The sequence below is a fragment of the Periophthalmus magnuspinnatus genome, chromosome 5 (genome assembly GCF_009829125.3).
Source record: "Periophthalmus magnuspinnatus isolate fPerMag1 chromosome 5, fPerMag1.2.pri, whole genome shotgun sequence".
In the NCBI taxonomy this organism is placed as follows: Eukaryota; Metazoa; Chordata; class Actinopteri; order Gobiiformes; family Gobiidae; genus Periophthalmus; species Periophthalmus magnuspinnatus.
This window is the reverse complement of record NC_047130.1, coordinates 13,744,513-13,768,144: the sequence shown is the minus strand read 5'-3', so window position 1 is coordinate 13,768,144 and position 23,632 is coordinate 13,744,513. Positions and strand designations below refer to the sequence as shown.

General features: G+C 42.9%; 1 protein-coding gene across 2 annotated transcripts in view; it reads left to right on the top strand.

Moving 5' to 3' along the window:
• The window catches only part of LOC117370751 (plexin-A1-like), a 135,450-nt gene that overhangs the window by 84,507 nt on the left and 27,311 nt on the right, over window positions 1-23,632 (top strand). For both annotated transcript variants that reach the window (XM_033966280.2, XM_055221788.1), the window contains exons 9-12: window positions 2,255-2,369; window positions 16,390-16,590; window positions 19,967-20,063; window positions 21,810-22,000. In XM_033966280.2, the coding sequence (XP_033822171.1) occupies window positions 2,255-2,369; window positions 16,390-16,590; window positions 19,967-20,063; window positions 21,810-22,000 (604 nt within the window). The remainder of the gene's footprint in view (window positions 1-2,254; window positions 2,370-16,389; window positions 16,591-19,966; window positions 20,064-21,809; window positions 22,001-23,632) is intronic.

The window sequence follows — 23,632 nt, the reverse complement described above, 5'->3', positions numbered from 1 at the left end:
TACTACTACTACTACTACTACTACTACTACTACTACTACTACTACCTGGTTTAAACCTGGTTTGTTTTAGGTTTAGTCTTGGTTTAGTCCTGGTTTGGTGACTCCTATATCACACTCCTTGTCTGCCCGCGCTCCCATTGCTAATTTAATCCTTTTATATTGAGATGCTAATGACGCTACGCTAACCCCAGCTCCAGTGCTCCTCCCGTGGTCCCCGTGCCCAGGAACAATGCTTCGATGTGGGCTGGAGCGTGACTGTGAGGCCCTTAAACTCCACAGGAGCAGAGACCAGAGACAGACTGACACCTCGTACATAATTCAACAAAACCAATATTTAATCAAACGTGTCAAATGTGTCGTGTATGTGTGCTCAGAGTGTGTGTGTGCTCAGTGAGTGAGTGTGTCTGTGAGTGAGCGTGTCGGGGTGTGTCTGTGTGTGTCTGTGTGTGTGCACTTGCTCACAGTGTCAGAGTGTGTGTGTCTGTATGTGTGTGTAGCACATTCTAAGTCCAGTTTAAGTTTTCTGTCATGTTCTATTGCTGTTCCCATATCAAACACATGACTGTGTTTCAATAATCTAGCGATCTCTTCCAGGCCCTATTCAAACCCTCCTTATGGTTAGTAGTACAGGCTTGTACAAGGCTCCACCCACAAGCCTACGTCACCCATGCTCCCACACGACTTTGCCTTCAAAAATGTATCATATCATTTATCTGAAGCTGTGGAGAAAAATCATGTGACTTAAGTTTATTTAAACTGACAGAGAAGAAGCTGAACCTGATAATGTAGGACCTATGATCACTTATCTAGTCTTCCACTTTGGCTGGAATGTTTCAGACATGTTCCAGAGTATGGTTTTACATATCTACTTGAAGAGAAGCGTGTGACACCACCAGGCCGAGTTACAGATCAGATCTGTGAAAAGGCGAGCACACTCGCAATAAGAATGCACAACACTCATAAATGACTAAATGGAAGATGGATACGCTTGATACCATACTGTGGAACATTTGTAGAAAAAGTGGGGATAGTGTGACAAGTGTGTGACAATAGTGACAAGTCCTCTTTGTCACACAAGAGGAAGTTTCCTGTTCATAATGGCCATTATTTTCCCTTTTCACAAATGAGACAGTGTTTGAGTTCAGACCTGCTGAGGAAGCACTCTGAATGTACTGATTTTAAAGCTACACTTTGTAACTTTCTAGTGGAAGGGTTTGCCTCCTACTCCAAAGCAGTAAGACCTTGCAAAGAAAAATGTTTTTTTTTCTAATGCATTTCCTGTTAATCAATCCTTTGCCTCTTTCCTCTTTCTCTTCCTCTCTTCTCCCTCCATTACTGCTGCTCCCTTTCTTCCTCTGCTTTCTCCTACCCATTCCTTCTCTCTTTCTCTATCCCTCCCTCTTTTTCCTTGTCCCTCTCTTTTCTTTTCCTCTAGTTCTCTTCCATCATCCCTTTCCCCCTCTCTCATATCCATCTCTTCCTCCCTCCGCCTCTGTTCTGTCGTTCTTGTCCACATTACTCAAACGGACATGGACTCATTTGGATCAATTAGAGCAGCTCGTTTGTTACGTCTGTATTTAAACTAATGGTTCCCCTCTCCCTCCCCAGACACTTCCTCTCCCTTTAAGTATGCCCTCCCTCTGTTTCTCTCAGTCTCTCCCTCCTTCATTTATCTATTTATCTTTGTTTTTCTTGTTTGTGCTCTCTCTGTTTCTCTGCTCTGATTTTTTTTCTCCCCTTCTCTCTCAGTCCTTCTCTTTCACCCTCTTGTTTCTTTCCCTCTCTGTTTCTCTCTCTCTCCCTCTTTCTTTCTCTCCATTCCTCCCTCCTTCGTTGGCAGAGTAGATGAGTTCAGATCTGGAACCACAGAAATATCATTAAAACAAACCAAAGGACACTCTTCCATTAGGACAGATCCATCCCTTGCAAATATATTTAGTATAGAGTTTCTACCCCACTGATGATCCTTTTTTTTTCTTCTTCATTTACAAAGATTCACATATGGATTTTTTACAAGTTTTAAGTCAGATGCCCTCCCTGGAGTGACTATGTTTCTGTTAGGACTGACACTGGTTGTTGGACTTGAACCAGGACCAAACCATGTCTTGAGTGTCCACAGTTTCAGCCTGTGTCATCCGCGGGCCGTTTGTTGTGGTCATATTGAACTCTAATGATTCTCAGATGTCTTTGTGCGTTCTTCTTTGTAAAGTTATCTTGTTTTTGTTCATTCATACGTGTGTTTTTCTCTCCTCAGCTGCCTGTCGTGTGTCAACGGCTCGTTCCCCTGTCACTGGTGTAAATACAGACACATGTGCACGCAGAACGCTCTGGACTGCTCTTTTCAGGAGGGACGAGTTAAAATGTCTCAGGTAAAACGCTAACACACTGAATAAAATGTTATACACATACAGACGAGTTACTGTCAAACCTTAAACATTTATATACACACACACAGACGAGTCAAATGAGTCTCTGTCAAACCTTAAACATTTATATACACACACAGACGAGTCTCTGTCAAACCTTAAACATTTATATACACACACACGCAGACGAGTCACTGTCAAACCTTAAACATTTATATACACACACACGCAGACGAGTCACTGTCAAACCTTAAACATTTATATACACACACGCAGACGAGTCTCTGTCAAACCTTAAACATTTATATACACACGCAGACGAGTCACTGTCAAACCTTAAACATTTATATACACACACACGCAGACGAGTCACTGTCAAACCTTAAACATTTATATACACACACACGCAGACGAGTCACTGTCAAACCTTAAACATTTATATACACACACACGCAGACGAGTCACTGTCAAACCTTAAACATTTATATACACACACGCAGACGAGTCTCTGTCAAACCTTAAACATTTATATACACACGCAGACGAGTCACTGTCAAACCTTAAACATTTATATACACACACACAGACGAGTCAAATGAGTCTCTGTCAAACCTTAAATATTTATATACACACACGCAGACGAGTCAAATGAGTCTCTGTCAAACCTTAAACATTTATATACACACACACGCAGATGAGTCACTGTCAAACCTTAAACATTTATATACACACACAGACGAGTCACTGTCAAACCTTAAACATTTATATACACACACGCAGACGAGTCACTGTCAAACCTTAAACATTTATATACACACACACGCAGATGAGTCACTGTCAAACCTTAAACATTTATATACACACAGACGAGTCACTGTCAAACCTTAAACATTTATATAAACACACGCAGACGAGTCACTGTCAAACCATAAACATTTATATACACACACGCAGATGAGTCAAATGAGTCTCTGTCAAACCTTAAACATTTATATACACACACGCAGACGAGTCAAATGAGTCTTTGTCAAACCTTAAACATTTATACACACACACGCAGACGAGTCAAATGAGTCTCTGTCAAACCTTAAACATTTATATACACACACGCAGACGAGTCAAATGAGTCCTCTGTCAAACCTTAAACATTTATATACACACACACAGACGAGTCAAATGAGTCTCTGTCAAACCTTAAACATTTATATATACACACACAGACGAGTCAAATGAGTCTCTGTCAAACCTTAAACATTTATATACACACACGCAGACGAGTCACTGTCAAACTTTAAACATTTATATACACACACAGACAAGTCAAATGAGTCTCTGTCAAACCTTAAACATTTATATACACACACAGACAAGTCAAATGAGTCTCTGTCAAACCTTAAACATTTATATACACACACGCAGACGAGTCAAATGAGTCTTTGTCAAACCTTAAACATTTATATACACACACGCAGACGAGTCAAATGAGTCCTCTGTCAAACCTTAAACATTTATATACACACACACAGACGAGTCAAATGAGTCTCTGTCAAACCTTAAACATTTATATACACACGCAGACGAGTCAAATGAGTCCTCTGTCAAACCTTAAACATTTATATACACACACACAGACGAGTCAAATGAGTCTCTGTCAAACCTTAAACATTTATATATACACACACAGACGAGTCAAATGAGTCTCTGTCAAACCTTAAACATTTATATACACACACGCAGACGAGTCACTGTCAAACTTTAAACATTTATATACACACACAGACAAGTCAAATGAGTCTCTGTCAAACCTTAAACATTTATATACACACACGCAGACGAGTCAAATGAGTCTTTGTCAAACCTTAAACATTTATATACACACACGCAGACGAGTCAAATGAGTCCTCTGTCAAACCTTAAACATTTATATACACACACACAGACGAGTCAAATGAGTCTCTGTCAAACCTTAAACATTTATATACACACGCAGACGAGTCAAATGAGTCCTCTGTCAAACCTTAAACATTTATATACACACACACAGACGAGTCAAATGAGTCTCTGTCAAACCTTAAACATTATATATACACACACAGACGAGTCAAATGAGTCTCTGTCAAACCTTAAACATTTATATACACACACGCAGACGAGTCACTGTCAAACTTTAAACATTTATATACACACACAGACAAGTCAAATGAGTCTCTGTCAAACCTTAAACATTTATATACACACACGCAGACGAGTCAAATGAGTCTTTGTCAAACCTTAAACATTTATATACACACACGCAGACGAGTCAAATGAGTCCTCTGTCAAACCTTAAACATTTATATACACACACACAGACGAGTCAAATGAGTCTCTGTCAAACCTTAAACATTTATATACACACACAGACGAGTCAAATGAGTCTGTCAAACCTTAAACATTTATATACACACACGCAGACGAGTCAAATGAGTCCTCTGTCAAACCTTAAACATTTATATACACACACACAGACGAGTCAAATGAGTCTCTGTCAAACCTTAAACATTTATATATACACACACAGACGAGTCAAATGAGTCTCTGTCAAACCTTAAACATTTATATACACACACGCAGACGAGTCACTGTCAAACTTTAAACATTTATATACACACACAGACAAGTCAAATGAGTCTCTGTCAAACCTTAAACATTTATATACACACACAGACAAGTCAAATGAGTCTCTGTCAAACCTTAAACATTTATATACACACACGCAGATGAGTCAAATGAGTCACTGTCAAACCTTAAACATTTATATACACACACAGACAAGTCAAATGAGTCTCTGTCAAACCTTAAACATTTATATACACACACGCAAACGAGTCAAATGAGTCTCTGTCAAACCTTAAACATTTATATACACACACGCAGACGAGTCACTGTCAAACCTTAAACATTTATATACACACACGCAGACGAGTCACTGTCAAACCTTAAACATTTATATACACACACAGAGACGAGTCAAATGAGTCTCTGTCAAACCTTAAATATTTATATACACACACGCAGACGAGTCAAATGGGTCTGTCAAACCTTAAACATTTATATACACACACACGCAGATGAGTCACTGTCAAACCTTAAACATTTATATACACACACAGACGAGTCACTGTCAAACCTTAAACATTTATATACACACACGCAGACGAGTCACTGTCAAACCTTAAACATTTATATACACACACACGCAGATGAGTCACTGTCAAACCTTAAACATTTATATACACACACAGACGAGTCTCTGTCAAACCTTAAACATTTATATACACACACGCAGACGAGTCAAATGAGTCTCTGTCAAACCTTAAACATTTATATACACACACACAGACGAGTCAAATGAGTCTCTGTCAAACCTTAAACATTTATATACACACACAGACAAGTCAAATGAGTCTCTGTCAAACCTTAAACATTTATATACACACATGCAGATGAGTCAAATGAGTCACTGTCAAACCTTAAACATTTATATACACACACGCAGATGAGTCAAATGAGTCACTGTCAAACCTTAAACATTTATATACACACACAGACAAGTCAAATGAGTCTCTGTCAAACCTTAAACATTTATATACACACATGCAGATGAGTCAAATGAGTCACTGTCAAACCTTAAACATTTATATACACACACGCAGATGAGTCAAATGAGTCACTGTCAAACCTTAAACATTTATATACACACACAGACAAGTCAAATGAGTCTCTGTCAAACCTTAAACATTTATATACACACACGCAAACGAGTCAAATGAGTCTGTCAAACCTTAAACATTTATATACACACACGCAGATGAGTCAAATGAGTCTCTGTCAAACCTTAAACATTTATATACACACACGCAAACGAGTCAAATGAGTCTCTGTCAAACCTTAAACATTTATATACACACACGCAGATGAGTCAAATGAGTCTCTGTCAAACCTTAAACATTTATATACACACACACGCAGACGAGTCACTGTCAAACCTTAAACATTTATATACACACACGCAGACGAGTCAAATGAGTCACTGTCAAACCTTAAACATTTATATACACACACGCAGACGAGTCACTGTCAAACCTTAAACATTTATATACACACACGCAGACGAGTCAAATGAGTCTCTGTCAAACCTTAAACATTTATATACACACACATGCAGATGAGTCAAATGAGTCACTGTCAAACCTTAAACATTTATATACACACACGCAGACGAGTCAAATGAGTCTGTCAAACCTTAAACATTTATATACACACACGCAGACGAGTCAAATGAGTCTCTGTCAAACCTTAAACATTTATATACACACACGCAGACGAGTCAAATGAGTCTCTGTCAAACCTTAAACATTTATATACACACACATGCAGATGAGTCAAATGAGTCTCTGTCAAACCTTAAACATTTATATACACACACGCAGACGAGTCAAATGAGTCTCTGTCAAACCTTAAACATTTATATACACACACATGCAGATGAGTCAAATGAGTCACTGTCAAACCTTAAACATTTATATACACACACGCAGACGAGTCAAATGAGTCTCTGTCAAACCTTAAACATTTATATACACACACGCAGACGAGTCAAATGAGTCACTGTCAAACCTTAAACATTTATATACACACACGCAGACGAGTCAAATGAGTCTCTGTCAAACCTTAAACATTTATATACACACACACGCAGATGAGTCAAATGAGTCTCTGTCAAACCTTAAACATTTATATACACACGCAGACGAGTCTCTGTCAAACCTTAAACATTTATATACACACACACAGACGAGTCAAATGAGTCTCTGTCAAACCTTAAACATTTATATACACACACACGCAGATGAGTCAAATGAGTCTCTGTCAAACCTTAAACATTTATATACACACGCAGACGAGTCTCTGTCAAACCTTAAACATTTATATACACACACACAGACGAGTCAAATGAGTCTCTGTCAAACCTTAAACATTTATATACACACACACAGATGAGTCTCTGTCAAACCTTAAAGTGTCTCTGGTACGTCTCCTTTAAAACACTTAAGAGTCACACACATGCACATACGTGGCTGCAGGTGCTGGGGTTTAGGGAGTGACGGTTCAGATCAGAGTTTTTTTTTAGGTTTAAATCAACTGGATTGGTTTGAAACACTTTCTCTTTAAGGTTTTCGTCCTGTTAGTGGCCTGTGCTGTGTCCTCCGGCGTTGGTCTCGTCCTTTTAGTCCTGACCTCTGACCTCTCGCTGCTGTTCTCCTCCGCTCCAGATGGCCGCGCTAATCCTCCAACAGCTCTGTGAGGCGTGAAGGGCCCATCTGAGCAGAGAGAGAGTAGAAAGAGAGAACGGAAAGAGAGGATAAACTAAATATAAAAAATATGGAGTTTGGGGTCATTTAAAGGTCCTATATTACACTAAATGGACTTGTTTGTGTTGTTACCTCCTCAAAATCACACCTGGAGTTGTGTTTTGTTTTATTCACACATGTTTAAGTAACACGTTTCAACTGAACTGCTCCTTTTATCTTTCCAGTCAGTTTCTTAGTATCGAAATGGAGTCTGAAGTTTTAGTAACGTGACAAAACCTTTTTAACACATTTTTGACACTAAAAATGTGTCAGTTGTTAAATATTTCACTAAACCTTGTCTGTTTTTCTCAAGGTGTTTTTTTTTTTCTGGCATATTGGACCAAATTTGGATCCCTGTTTCTATGGCAACCGCACTTCCATCCACAAAAACTGCTCCTTCACTTTTTAATTTCATTATTTAGTTTGATACCCTGGGAAATTCGTAGTAAATTTGTAATCTCTTTTTTCTTCCAAAATTTCTCTGCCGTCACAATGTGTTTGTGATCGGCATGTTGAAATATGAAAGGGAGATTTTTCAAACTAACATTCTGAAGATGTGTGAAGGACAGACTTAAAAACAAAAGACAAGAGATGTTTTGTTTTGTTTTAAATCAGCAAATAAACAGTGATTTGGGATTTGAGAGACGAGAGGAGATGGGAGGGAGAGAGGGAGGGGGACAGTTACTTAAACACAAAGCTGAGAGGGAGGAAGGAAAGAAAGGAAGGAAGTGGAAGAGAAGGGGAGGAAAAAGGGAGAGAAAGGGAGAGGAAGAGAAGGAGAGGAAAAAAGGGAGAGAAGGGGAGAGGAAGGGAAGGGGAGAGAAAGGGAGAGGAAGAGAAGGGGAGAGAAAGGGAGAGAAAGGGAGAGGAAGAGAAGGGGAGGAAAAAGGGAGAGGAAGAGAAGGGGAGAGAAAGGGAGAGGAAGAGAAGGGGAGGAAAAAGGGAGAGGAAGAGAAGGGGAGAAAAAAGGGAGAGGAAGAGAAGGGGAGAGAAAGGGAGAGGAAGAGAAGGGGAGAAAAAGGGAGAGGAAGAGAAGGGGAGAAAAAGGGAGAGGAAGAGAAGGGGAGAAAAAGGGAGAGGAAGAGAAGGGGAGAAAAAGGGAGAGGAAGAGAAGGGGAGAAAAAGGGAGAGGAAGAGAAGGGGAGGAAAAAGGGAGAGGAAGAGAAGGGGAGAGAAAGGGAGTGGAAGAGAAGGGGAGAAAAAAGGGAGAGGAAGAGAAGGGGAGAGGAAGGGAGAGGAAGGGAGAGGAAGAGAAGGGGAGGAAAAGGGGAGAGGAAGAGAAGGGGAGAGAAAGGGAGAGGAAGAGAAGGGGAGAGAAAGGGAGAGGAAGAGAAGGGGAGAAAAAAGGGAGAGAAAGGGAGAGGAAGAGAAGGGGAGAAAAAAGGGAGAGAAAGGGAGAGGAAGAGAAGGGGAGAAAAAAGGGAGAGGAAGAGAAGGGGAGAAAAAAGGGAGAGAAAGGGAGAGGAAGAGAAGGGGAGAAAAAAGGGAGAGGAAGAGAAGGGGAGAAAAAAGGGAGAGGAAGAGAAGGGGAGAAAAAAGGGAGAGGAAGAGAAGGGGAGAAAAAAGGGAGAGGAAGAGAAGGGGAGGAAAAAGGGAGAGGAAGGGGAGAGGAAGAGAAGGGGAGAAAGAAAGGTAGAAGAAGAAGAATGGAGAGGGAAAGAAGAGAGTAGTCAAAGAGTAGTGAGAGAGGCAAATCTGCAGAGGGTGGAGAGGGAGAGAAAGAAAGAGGAGTGAGAGACAAATCTGGAGAGGGGAGAGAGCGAGAGGATTGAGAGAAGACAGGAGGGAGGGAGGGATGGAAGAGCGAAAGAGGTGGAGGAGGGGTGGAGAGAATAAGAAAGAGAGGGAACGCTACATAAAACCAAGGAGGAGAATGAAGAAGGGAAAGACGACTCCATTGTCCTGTGCACTGAGGAGTCATTCAGTTTAAATGATGATTAAAAACAATAGCTGCTACTCCAACATTCCAGGCAAAGTAATGGCACCTCCTTCACATAGCCTGTCCCAGAAAAGTTCCACAGTGCCACTTTAAAGTCTCCTCCTGCTTATATGAAGATGAAAACATGGATCAAAGTCGTGTCTCTCTCACCCAAATCTGTCAGAGGAGAACCAGAAGACAAAGAGAGAAAAAAAAGTTATTTTCTTGACATTTTCTTTCAAATCTGTCAAAGAAGAGATTCAGGATGATTTCAAACTACAGGAGGGTTTTTCAAATGTGCCGGAGATTTCTCCTCGGCGACACAGATGAACTGGGACTGTCACCTGGAGACGGGACAAAAGTGGGTCAAATGAGGCTGGAGGTTTTTGTGTTTCTAGTTTAATTATGTGACATGTTTTTGAAATAGTTTGAAAATACGAGTTGTTAATAATGAACAGGAACGTGCTAAAATGAGACGGAATCATGACAGTAGAATATTTGGGAGGAGCGTTCCAAATGGGAAAAATAATAATCTTTTTATTGTTTGAAAATATGTGCAGCCAAAGACGGGTCAACTCTGACAAATAAGTGAAAGTTCTTAGCTTCATTTATGTATTTATTCTAACACACACACACACACAGACACACACACCACACATATACACACACAGACACACACCACACATATACACACACACAGACACACCCCGACACACACACCACACATATACACACACAGACACACACCACACATATACACACACAGACACACACCACACATATACACACACACAGACACACCCCGACACACACACCACACATATACACACACAGACACACACCACACATATACACACACAGACACACACACCACACATATACACACACAGACACACACACCACACATATACACACACACAGACACACACAGACACACACACCACACATATACACACACACACACAGACACACACCACACATATACACACACACACACACCACACATATACACACACAGACACACACACCACACATATACACACACACAGACACCCCCCCACACATATACACACACACACACACCCCACATATGCATACACACACACACACACACCCACCACACATATACACACACACACACACCCCACACATATGCACACACACACACACGCACACACCACACCACACACACACAGACAAACACCACACATATACACACCACACATATACATACACATATACATACACACCCCGACACACACCACACATATACACGCGCACACACACACACGCACACACACACACCATATATATACAGACACACACGCACACACACACCACACATATCTTTACTCTATACACTGCTGACTTCACATATAAGTCTGAATCCTGTCACACCCAGAAATATTCAGATGATACAGCAGTGGTGGCATGTGTAAAAGGAGAGAACGAAATGGAGGACAGAGACCTTATTGCTGCCTTCACAGTCTGGAGTGAGAGAAAGGGTCTTGTTCTAAATACATCTAAGACAAAGGAGATGATTGTAGACTTCCGTAGACTGAAACTCCCTCCCCATCATCCAGTTGTAATTGCTGGTGAGAGCATTGAGGTTGTCCAGTCTTATAAATATCTCAGAGTTCATCTTGACAACAAACTGAACTGGTCAGCACACACAACTGCAGCTTACAAAACAGGACAAAGCAGACTCTTCTTTCTTAGGAAGCTTAAATCCTTTGATGTCTGTAATGAGTCTCTGCATACTTTTTATCATTCTGTTGTAGCCAGTGCTGTGTTTTTTGGAGTGGTGTGCTGGGGAAACAGCATTACTGTGCAGGATCGTAACAGGCTTGATAAGCTAATCAGGAAGTGTGTGTCAGTGATGGGTGGGTGGGTGGACTCTGTAGGGGAGCTGGTGGAGAAGAGGATGAGGAGTCTGATGCAGACCATCCTCAACAACAGCAGACACCCGCTGCACGAGACTGTGTCAGCTCAGAGGAGCAGCCACAGTACCAGGCTTCTCTCGCTGCACTGTAGAACTGAGAGGTTCAGTAGATCAGCCATTCCTGCTGCTATAAGACTCTATAACAGCTCCTGTTGATCGGGTGCACTTTATTATCTTTGTATTATTTGTGATTTTATACCTGTGTGCAATTTGTGTTGTGTCTCTGTTTTGCTGCGGGACAGGTCAATTTCCCTAGCTAGGGATTAATAAAGTATTTATCTATCTATCTATCTATCTATCTATCTATCTATCTATCTACACGCGCACACACACACACACATACACACACCACACATATACACACACAGACACATACACACACCACACATATACAGACACACACCACACACACACACACACACACACACCCCTACACACCACACATATACACACAGACACATACACACACCACACATATACACACAGACACATACACACACCACACATATACAGACACACACCACACACACACACACACACACACACACACCCCCACACCCATATACATACACACACACACCCACACACACTAGAATGTTCTGTACTGTAGCTTTAAAACCATCACCTGTCTCTCTCTCTTTCTCATACACACACACGCGCGCGCACACACATAAAAAAGTTAGTTCCGTACTGTAGCTTTAAAAGCATTGGCAGTCTCGCACAATTGTGCACAGTCACACCCATTTACTCACACACACACATGAATGTTCTGTACTGTAGCATTAAACCACAGGACAGTGACACATGAGCTCGTACATGTTCGTTTAGTGACACTTTGACGTTTATGAATAATTCTTTTGATTAAACGCACTTTGTTAAAATAGACCCTTTGTTCGTTAGTGTATTTGTTTCACTGAGGCGCAGACAGAGCGGCAGAGTGGTTAGCACTGCTGCATATTTCTAATCGTTTTTTGTTTGCAGCATCACATTTTTCCTAATATTGATCACATTATCTCAATATTAAATGACCGAGTCTTTTAATTCAATTTAGTCAATGACATGTTTCTCTAAAAATGTTGAGTTTCCTTTTCAAACATGAAAAACAGAACTAGTTCATTTTTAACAGTTTTCTGTGGTCCAAAGTTACTCCTCACTGACCTTTTGCATTTAGACCATCCTAATTATTCACCATGATGAGTTTATAAGCACTTTTCACAACTTTCAGACCAGAATAGAGTTTTGATGTCTCGGTAATGCTGCCAACAACTACTAGCATACTAACATGCACTTCCTGATTCTCAGACAATAAAAGGCTAATAGATGCAGACAGCACACAGACCCAATTTCTCTCTCGTCTCTTTCTCATCTCCCTCTTGTCTCTCTCATCTCTCTCTCTCGTGCCTCTCTTCTCTCTCCTGTCTCTTGCCTTTATCATTTTTCTCTCTCTCTCATTGCTCTCTCGTCTGTCTCCTCTCTCCTGTTTCTTCTTTTTTCGCTCTTCACTCTTGTTTTTCTCATCTCTTTTCTCTCCTCTCTCGTCTCTTTGTCATCTTTCTCTCTCTTCTCTCATTTTTCCCAACTCTCTCCTCTCATCTCTTTCTCATTTTTCTCTCTCTTTTCTCATTTTTCCCATCTCTCTCCTCTCTCGTCTCTTTCTCATTTTTCTTGTCTCTCATCTTGTCTCTCGTTTCTCTCCCTACCTCTCTCATCTCTCTTCTCTCTCTTTCTCGTCTCTCATCTCTCACGCCTGTCTTGTCCTCTTTCTCTCGTCTCTCTCATCAGTTTCTCGTTTCTTGTCGCTTCTCATCCTCCGTCTGCGTCGACTTTGTTTCATTATTCAACGTGTTTTTTTATCCTCCGCCTTTCACCGAATCACACTGACGTCTGATCAAATATGCATGTGTGATGGAGGGATGGAGAGAGAATAGAGGGAGAGAGAGAAGGAAGGGGTAGAGAAAAGAGGGAGAGAGAAAAGAGGATGGTGGTAAGTGATAGGAATGGAGGAATGGGAGAGTCAAGAGAGGAGGGAAGAGGAGGAGAGATAGTGACATGGAGGCATGGAGGACGGATGAGGAATATGTCGCAAAAAGGAGAGAGAAAGGGGGGATGGTGAGTGAAATGTAGAATTGGATAGAAAGGGGGAGACTGAAGAGAAAGATGAAGGCAAAGACGGAGGAGAAATAGAGAGGGGAGAGAAAAGGCAGGAAGAGAGAGCGCGGGGGGAATGAGGTAAGAGAAAAAGAGAGAGAAGTTAGAGCAAAAGATGGAAAGAGTAGGAAAAGAGAGAAGGAGGAGGAGGAGATACGGGGAGAGGGAAGAGAAACCTGAAGGCAAAGAGAGAAGGATGGATAGAGAAGGGGAGGAAATCAGAAAGAGAAGGAAGGAGAGAGGGAAGAGGAAAATCAGGTAAAGAGAGGGAGAAGGATAGAGAGGAGGAAATGAGAGAGAGGGGGAGAGAAAGATGAGGCAAAGAGAGAGAGAGAAGGATGAATAGAGAGATGGAGGGAGAGGATCAGAGAGTTGAGAATTTGCATATGTGAGTTTGAAGTAAATGAATTTGAATCTCGTCAAAAATGTCTGAAGACGTTCAGCTGTTCAGTAAAAGCACCTGCTCCCTGCCTCATAGTCAACTCATCTTCATATTCCACTACAGAAAACACTCTGGTCCACCTTGTGATGTCATGCGGTAATACAGGAAGTGCTCCACTGTGTTTTTAAACTCCACACACCTTCACTAGAATCATTTGGATAATTTCAGCCCTGGAATTGCCAATTACTACTGAACTGAAGGTAAAAGGAGCTATTGACTTTAAAACTACCACTTCATGACATCACAAGGTGGAACAGAGACTAATAATAGTGATACTCAAACGTGTGTGAGTGAAACAGACACAACTCGAGGTCTGTTTTTGATGAAGTAACAGTATTATAACATGGCTTAAAGCTCACAGGAGTCACTTTGTGTTATATAGGACCTTAAAAGTGTTTCAGATTTACAGATTGAAAAGATAAATAATTCTGTCTTGACTGAAACAAAACAAGACGAGTGTGGTCCGAACGAGCTCTGCTGCTCTAAGATCGTCCCCGGGTCAAACGCCGCCGCACTCTGATTAGCTCAGCCCAAATCCTGCTTTATTATTAATCTGTTTTTCCATTTTTTATAGTACACAGAGAGAGAGGGGGAGGGGGCGCTGTGCTATGTGGAGAGAGAGATGAAAGAGAGGAGAGGGAGGGGAGGGGAGGGGAGAGGGAGGGGAGGGGAGGGGAGAGGGAGGGAGGGGGATGCAGCGTTTCTGTTTGTGTGGGGTGGGTTAGACTAGTAAGAGTGCAGGGTTGAGAGAGAGAGATAGAGAGAGGTGGGAGAAAGGAAGAGAGATGGAGAGAGGAAGTGAAAGGGGTAAAAGAGTGGGAGAGAGCGAGGAGAGGAGAGAGGGGGGGCTGAAGTGTTGTGTGTCTGTGAGGGAGGGGGGTAAAGGAGCGGGAAGATGGAGGGTATGGGTAGGGGAGAGAGAGGAAGAGAGGGAGGGGGAGAGAGGTAAAGGGAAAGAGGAGAGAAGGATAAGAGGGATGGAAGAGACGGGGACAGGGAGAAAGGGAGGAAGCGATGTAAAAGGAAGGGGGTAAGAGGGTAGCGATTTGGATGGAGAGAGAGGTGGACAGGAAGAGAGAGGGGGAGATAGAGGGGTAAATAGGGGGAGGAAGAGAGAAGTAAAGGGTGGAGGCAGGTAAGAGGGGAGGGAATGGGATTGATTGAGAGAGAGGAGATGGGTTAGGGAGAGAGGGAGGAAAAGGGGGAGAGACAGCAAGAGAGAAAGAAAAAAGACAGAACAAAATAACAAAAGACGTCACGATAAAGGGGAGAGCTCAGACATATTGTAGCACTTCCTTTAGTCTTAGGCACATTTTCAGATTTGGCCTGTGGGTTTTTCTCATGAAACATTATAACTCCACATTTAAATATTGATTTATAAATGTTGGTGAGCACAGATCAGCCCGAGGCGTCGCTCTGAAAACCCTCAGGACGTTTGCTTTGGATTGGCGCATTTTTAACCTTTTTTTAAACAGAATTATTTAATCAAGCGTTCACACAATATCACATTATCTGCATTTGTTGGTGATTATAACAAGTAAAATGATCTGATTTAGACTTTAAGTTCCTGGTTTGGTCCCTGGTTTGGTCCCTGGTTTGGTCCCTGGTTTAGTCCCTGGTTTGGTCCCTGGTTTAGTCCCTGGTTTAGTCCCTGGTTTAGTCCCTGGTTTAGTCCCTGGTTTAGTCCCTGGTTTAGTCCCTGATTTAGTCCCTGTTTTAGTCCCTGGTTTGGTCCCTGGGTTAGTCTCTGGTTTGGTCCCTGGTTTGGTCCCTGGTTTAGTCCCCGTTTTAGTCCCCGGTTTAGTCCCTGGTTTAGTCCCTGGTTTGGTTCCTGTTTTAGTCCCTGTTTTAGTCCCTGGTTTGGTTCCTGTTTTAGTCCCTGGTTTAGTCCCTGGTTTAGTCCCTGGTTTAGTCCCTGGTTTAGTCCCTGGTTTAGTCCCTGGTTTAGTCCCTGGTTTAGTCCCTGGTTTGGTTCCTGTTTTAGTCCCTGTTTTAGTCCCTGGTTTTAGTCCCTGGTTGAGCTGTAGCCCATTCTCAGCTCCTGACCTCCTTGCAGATCTAAACCCCCTGTCCAAACCCCTGGTCTTAAACCCTTGGCCTTAACCCCAGCCTTAACCTTGGTCTAAACCTGGTCTAAACCTGGTCTAAACCTGGTCTAAACCCTGGTCTCTCTGTTTCAGGACTGCCCTCAGCTCCTGCCCTCCTCTCAGATCTACATTCCTGTGGGAGTGACCAAACCCATCACCCTCTCAGCAAAGAACCTGCCCCAGCCTCAGTCGGGTCAGAGAAACTACGAGTGTGTGTTCAGCATCCAGGGCGAGGTGCAGAGTGTGCCAGCGCTGAGGTTCAACAGCTCCTCCATACAGTGCCAGAAGACGGCTGTGAGTACTACCACTACCACTGAAAACACTACTGCTACAAATACTACAACTACACATAGTACTACGGGAAATACCCATAGACATTTACCCATAGACTGTGTATATATATAAATAGAATGGACATAGCTAACCTGCTAGCCGCCGCTTTTCAGACAGGCAGTGAGTATGGGCGCGCTTCTAGCTCCTTCGACTGTGGCTCCAATTCACTTTACATTGAAAAACTGTGTCCGCTCTCTCTGTAACTGCTGCTGTCAGGCTCATCATTTTGGTTCTACATGATACTAGAGTTTTTATTTCACTATTTTGTCCCTAAATCAAGATATGAATATTAATAACAGCCAAATCACCAAATCGAGCAGCTCTTTCCCCAAGGTTGCTCCCGCTAGCAGTAGCAACAGCTTTGATTGACAGGTTTGCCACTATAACTGCTAGCCTCGATTAGCTTCATTTGACTGGAGCTCTATGGTTGAGACACTGGGTTTTATCTTACTCTGAGTTTAAGTTCAGCCTCAAAAGAAGGAGTTTTAAAGTGAAACTGACCTGCGTTTGTTTACTACCTAACATCACTAGCTCAATGTTCCTGTATATAACTTTTTGACTGATCTGCAGCCCCGTGCACATCTATTGGCCAATCATATTTGATACAGATGGGGGCAGTTAAAATCTTGTTCAAATGTTGTAATACTGTGAGTTCTTGGGTCTACTCACTAATTTATACTTTGCAGCTGATCGTCTTCAAAATTCCCTGGGGGTGTGATGCTAACTAGAGGCCCTGCTGTGTCTAAGGCTCTGTTAAACTTTAATCTGAGCTTTGTTTTAACACAATCTGACCAGAAAGACTATGAACGCCAATATTGATCACAGGCTCCTGAAAATGTGCTGTTTAAATCCATTTAGTATTTTTTCTTGCGTTTTCATCTTAAAACGCTTTTGAGTCAACATGGTAACAGCTGAACATTCCGCCAATAGAGATACATGTAGAACACCCCCAGCGTAATGTCACTGCATTCAAGTATCAATCAATATCCAAAATGTAAATTCACAAATGAACCTGATCTTGTACTAAATGTTATTGGACTGTAGGACGTTGTAATGGCATCTGAAACACAGTGATTATTTGAGGAAGTATTTGCTCCTGTTTCACATCCTGCTGTTCTAGTCTCTGGATGTTATTGTTCTAGTGTCTGTACGTGGTAGATGTTGAGGCTTGAATAAACTGTTACCTGAGCTGGGACTTACCTGTGAGAATGAGTCCACCTCCTCAGGCCAAACATCAGATCCTCTTCACATAAGTCCTACCACATGATACTACTGCACAAATATACAGAGTAACATTTAGTCCTGGTTTAGTTCTGCTTTAGTCCTGCTTTAGTCCTGCTTTAGTCCTGCTTTAGTCCTGGTTCAGTCCTGGTTCAGTCCTGGTTCAGTCCTGGTTCAGTCCTGGTTCAGTCCCGGTTCAGTCCCGGTTCAGTCCTGGTTTAGTCCTGGTTTAGTCCTGGTTCAGTCTGGTTCAAGCCTGGTTCAACCCTGGTTCATCCTTGTTCACTCCTGATTTTGAGGACTCAACTCACATGAAATTACTGATTTTAACCTGTTTATATAAATAAATACCGGTTAAAAGTTGGTGGTTCAATCCCCGCTTGGACCAGTGCATCGTTCTGTTCTTGTGTCTATGAACAAGTCACCCACTTTGCTTAGTATGAATGTGGTTTGTGAGGGGCTGCTGGCACAGATTGTGTGGCTTTAGCCTCTGTTAGCTTCTGTTAGCGGTTAGCTGAAGTTAAAGGTTACCAAAACAACAGGCTGCAGTCCACACGACTTCCTCCTGCTCCTCTGACCTCTGATTGGCCCACACACCAGGAAGTGTGTCCAATCACATGCTGCAGCAGGGACAGTTTTTTAGAGCGTACACAGACATACACATGTGAAATTTTTACATTTAAACCTTTAACGTAAACTCTAATCTCTGGTTTGAAAGAGCTAAACTGGTCTACGGTAGATCACAACTGTGGCTTAGTAGTAGAGCTTCGCCCGCAAACCAGAAGGTTGTAGTTCCAGTCCCGCTCCAACCAAAATGAGAGAGACCAAAACCAAACCAGGACTGTGGAGTTTTGAATATTTCTTTCATAAATGGTCAATCTTCCTTAATGTGTCTGTTAATCTCTATGGTAACGGTCCTAATTTCTCACAGTCATGGAATCCCATTGATAGTTCTGCTGTTTTGTCCTTGGGCCCATCATTTGTGATATTGCCTCATCCTCTCTCCCTCCACCTTCTCTTCTTCTCTCTATTTCTCTCTTCCCTCCCCCTGCCTCCCCCTATACTCTTCTTCGTTCTCCCTCCTCGCTCTCTCCTCTCTCTCCTTGTATCACTTCTTGTGTGGATGTATTGAGCAGATAACATTATAGCTTAACACTGGACAGATACAGATCCAGAGGAGAGGGTCAAGTCCATAAAATCTATTACTAAACTCTATTACTGCACCGCCTAAGGCCCCAAGTGCGCTCTTTCTCTCTCTCTCTCTCTTTCTCTCTCCCTTCCCTCTGTTCTCCTTCCCCTCCAGCCTCTCTTCCCCTCCTCTATCTCTCTTTCTCTCTTTTAGTGGCTGTTATTAGGTCTTCATAAAAACACAATGCTATCTTGTCCTGAGGCGTTGAAGATGGAGAGAGTAGAACAGAGGAGAGGGACAAACGGCTCACATGACAGAGGATTATGTTTATTTTAAATGTCTTTGTTTTGTCCTATTGTTTTATATTATAATCTGTTAAGATAAGATGCAGTGTCCATATGTCACTTTGGATAATGGTGGATAAACAGTGTGATGCAGAGGAGCCGTGTGCAGCCTGAGCTCTTATGTCTTACACAGATAGAGACATATACAAGCCTTCTCTACCTCTTCAGCTTTATAGTAGTTGTCAATAAAACCGATATTTGACAAACAGGTCAGGTTTGTGAAGTTTAAAATCAAAATGTTACATATGGTTCCTTTAATGCAGGGTTGTCCAAACTACGGCCCAGGGGCAAAATGCAGCCCTCAGACCAATTTTTGTTGGCCCTCATGCCTCCCCCCTAAACGGGCCTAATTGATCAAGAAGTATTTTTCAGTACAAATTGAAGCAATTCTACCTCTATAACCTGAAAAACATCACATTGCATTGTGACACAGACCTAAAAATAATCTTCCAAGTCTTATTAAACTCTCTGTATCGACACTGGTCTGTGGCCCTCTGCTTCAAATATATTGTAGTATTGGTGAAAAAAGTTTAGACACCCCTGCTTTAATGTGAACAAAATACAATGCAGGATTCAGAAGGACTCATTTTTGGAGATTACTTATTTCCTAAAAAAAAAAATTAAAAAAAATGTTGTTTTCCAGTACCTGTACGAGGGCAATGACATCAGCGACCTGCCTGTGGATCTGTCTGTCGTCTGGAACGGGAACTTCATCATCGACAATCCTCACAATATAAAAGGTATGTCTGATTTATACAGCTATATATAAAAGGGAATAAGGGAATAACAGGGAGGGCACGTAGGGATATTTCAGAACATGTTTGTGCAGATCTAACCTACAGCAGTTTTTACACGGACTAAGACCCCGTGGAGAGACAGGGAGGGCATCTGACACACAGGTACGGTCAATATGATGTAACTTTATCGCGTATACACAGTGACTCATGGATCAATACCTTTACATTTCCTCCAGATGAAGCAGAAGTTGAATATTGAATTATCCACTGTCGCTCTTAAAGGGGAGGCGGCATTGCGTCCTTAGTAAAAACATAGCTGCAGTTACAGTGGCAGAGTGGTTAACCTCACAGTGATTAGGTCTCTGGTTGAATCTCTGTGCGTTCTGCGTGTTCTCCCTGTGCCTGGCTGGGTTTCCATGTGCAGAATCCTGATAACATTGATTCTTGAGACATTTTTAGCCTACACATATTTGACACACATTTAAAGTTGCATTATTTTATCTGTTTGGTTGGAAAACACACAAAAAGAAGGATGTGTGGGTTGATCCGTGTCGTCTTTATGTGTCATCTTTATGTGTCCATAAGTGTGTAGTCGGGGTAAAGTGATCTGTTGAAAGGTTAGAAACGTGAGACTAGTGTCATATATGTGTTTACTCTGTGAGGACTGAGGGGCAGAGGGAGGAGTTACTCGTCTCATTTCAGTACATTTTCCTACTTTCTATTCAAACTGAAAACATCCTTTTCTGATCTACAGTAACTAGATCTTACCCCAACCCTGTCTTTGCAACATTGTTGTTGCTAATGTATTTCTGTGGACGTTTTAGACTTTAGCTTTAACCTGTCACCTGTGTTACCTGTCTCTTTACTCCTGTCTCACCTGTCCTTATCTTTTCTCTCCTGTACAAGTGCACCTGTCTTTCCTGTCTCTTTGCTTCTCCCTTACCTGTCTCTTTGCTTGTGTCTCACCTGTCTCTTTGCTTGTGTCTCACCTGTCTCTTTGCTTGTGTCTCACCTGTCTCTTTGCTTGTGTCTCACCTGTCTCTTTGCTTATGTCTCACCTTTCTCTTTGCTCCTGCCTGACCTGTCTCTTTGCTTTTGTCTCAAATGTCTCTTTGCTTTTGTCTCACCTGTCTCTTTGCTCCTGCCTGACCTGTCTCTTTGCTTTTGTCTCACCTGTCTCTTTGCTTTTGTCTCACCTGTCTCTTTGCTCCTGCCTGACCTGTCTCTTTGCTCCTGCCTGACCTGTCTCTTTGCTCCTGTCTGACCTGTCTCTTTGCCCCTTCCTGACCTGTCTCTTTGCTCCTGTCTCACCTGTCTCTTTGCTCCTGTCTCACCTGTCTCTTTGCTCCTGCCTGACCTGTCTCTTTGCTCCTGTCTCACCTGTCTCTTTGCTCCTGCCTGACCTGTCTCTTTGCTCCTGTCTCACCTGTCTCTTTGCTCCTGCCTGACCTGTCTCTTTGCTCCTGTCTCACCTGTCTCTTTGCTCCTGCCTGACCTGTCTCTTTGCTCCTGTCTCACCTGTCTCTTTGCTCTTGTCTCACCTGTCTCTTTGCTCTTGTCTCACCTGTCTCTTTGCTCCTGTCTCACCTGTCTCTTTGCTCTTGTCTCACCTGTCTCTTTGCTCCTGTCTCACCTGTCTCTTTGCTCCTGTCTCACCTGTCTCTTTGCTCCTGCCTGACCTGTCTCTTTGCTCTTGTCTCACCTGTCTCTTTGCTCTTGTCTCACGTGTCTCTTTGCTTCTGTCTGTAGCTCACCTGTATAAATGCTTCGCCCTGCGGGAGAGCTGTGGCCTGTGTCTGAAGGCAGACCCGCGCTTCGACTGTGGGTGGTGTGTTCAGGACAGGAAGTGCTCTCTGAGGCAGGAGTGCGCCCCGCCCGAGGCCACGTGGATGCACGCCACCGCAGGGAACAGCCGCTGTGCACACCCCAAGATCACCAAGGTAACCACCGCATCATCAAACATGCCCCCAAACACTCACCAAACACACTTCAAACATGCCCCCAAACACACCCCAGGAACACCAAGGTAACCCTCGCGTCCCCGAACACGTCCCCAGACACACCCCAAACACGGATCAGGATCTCCAAGCTAACAGCTGCTAGGTCCGGGGCTACAGGTGGTCATTTTGCTCCGGTCACTAGGAGGCCTGAGAGCAAAAAGGCCATATTTGGCTATTGGGCCATAGATTGAACATGCCGTGAACATCGTTTCCATAGTTACACATGAGCTCTTTGTGCTCTGTGTGTTTGCAGTCGATGTGGTCTGAGTGACATTTGCTTATGTCCTGTGTAACATGCGGAGGAGAGGAGGGATAGAGCAGAGGAACTGTAGCTGCCCTTCTCTCTGTTCTTTCCATCCCTCTTTCCTCTCCTCCCCTCCTCTTTATATTTTCTTTACGCTCCCTCTTTCTCTCTCCTTCCTCCTTAACCTATTACCTCTCTTCTTTCTCCCTCATTTTCATCTCACTCCTTTCTCTCTCTCACATAATCTCTTCTTTTCTCTTCCTTCTTCCCCTTTCTCTCATCTGACCTCTTCCTCCTGCTTTCTGTCTTCTTCTGCCTCCCTCCTCTCTTCTTTCTCTCTTCTTCTCTCCCTCTCTTCTTCTCTCTCCCTCTCTTCTTCTGCCTCCCTCTCCTTTCTCTCCTCTGCACTTATCTCTCACATGCACAAAGCTAACTGAAACCACTGCGTTAGCCTGGCTGTTGCTAGTAGCTTTGGAGCTTGGATGTTGGAGGAGGGGGTTATCGCGGGTGATGGAGCCAGAGACGGTGCACTGTTCGGGGGGTAAATCTTGGCCTGAGGCGGGAGGCGCTGGTGGGAGTCACAAGTTAAATGAAAAAAGAGATGCAGAAAACAGCGGGAGACTGAAAGAGACATGAAGGAGAGGAGACGTGACAAGATACTTTAGTAGCAGCAGCAGCAGTAGTAGTAGTAGTAGTAGTAGCTGTAGTATTAAAGGAACACTGCCTAACATTAACAAAGTGTAAAGTATTTCTTTCATTACGATGTGTTTTTATTGGTAAAACAATATGACCAGGCTTGCTCCCCCAAAGACCTGACTTGTAACGTGGCTTAGTTTCACTTGCTCGGCTCAAAGTTAGAGCTCTAGGACATTCCCAAAATCCCGTCACACTCGCCCTCCGCAAAAATGAACCTTTCATTCTCTCCTCTCTCCTCTCTCCTCCTCTCCCTATTTTCTCTCTCCTTCCTTTTCTCCCTCGTCCCTCTTTCTCTCTTCTTCTCTCTTCCTCCTCTCCTCCTTCTATCTCTCCTTTTCTAAAGCCCCCTCTTCTTTCCTCCTCTCTTCTCTGCTCCTCCCTTCTCTTTTCTCTCCACACTTTCTCATCCTCTCCACACATTAACCACTTTTTCTCTAAGGACCTCTCTCCTCTCTCTCTCTATCTCTCTCTCCTCTTCTTTCTTCCTCTCTGTCATTCTCTCCTCTCTCTCCCTCTCTGTCTCTCTCCTCTCCCTCTCTGATCCGTTTTCACGCCTCTTTGTCAAACGTCTTTGTGTGTGATGCTAGCTGCGCCGCGGTGCCCATTAGCTTTAGCAGATTAGCGGCTAATTT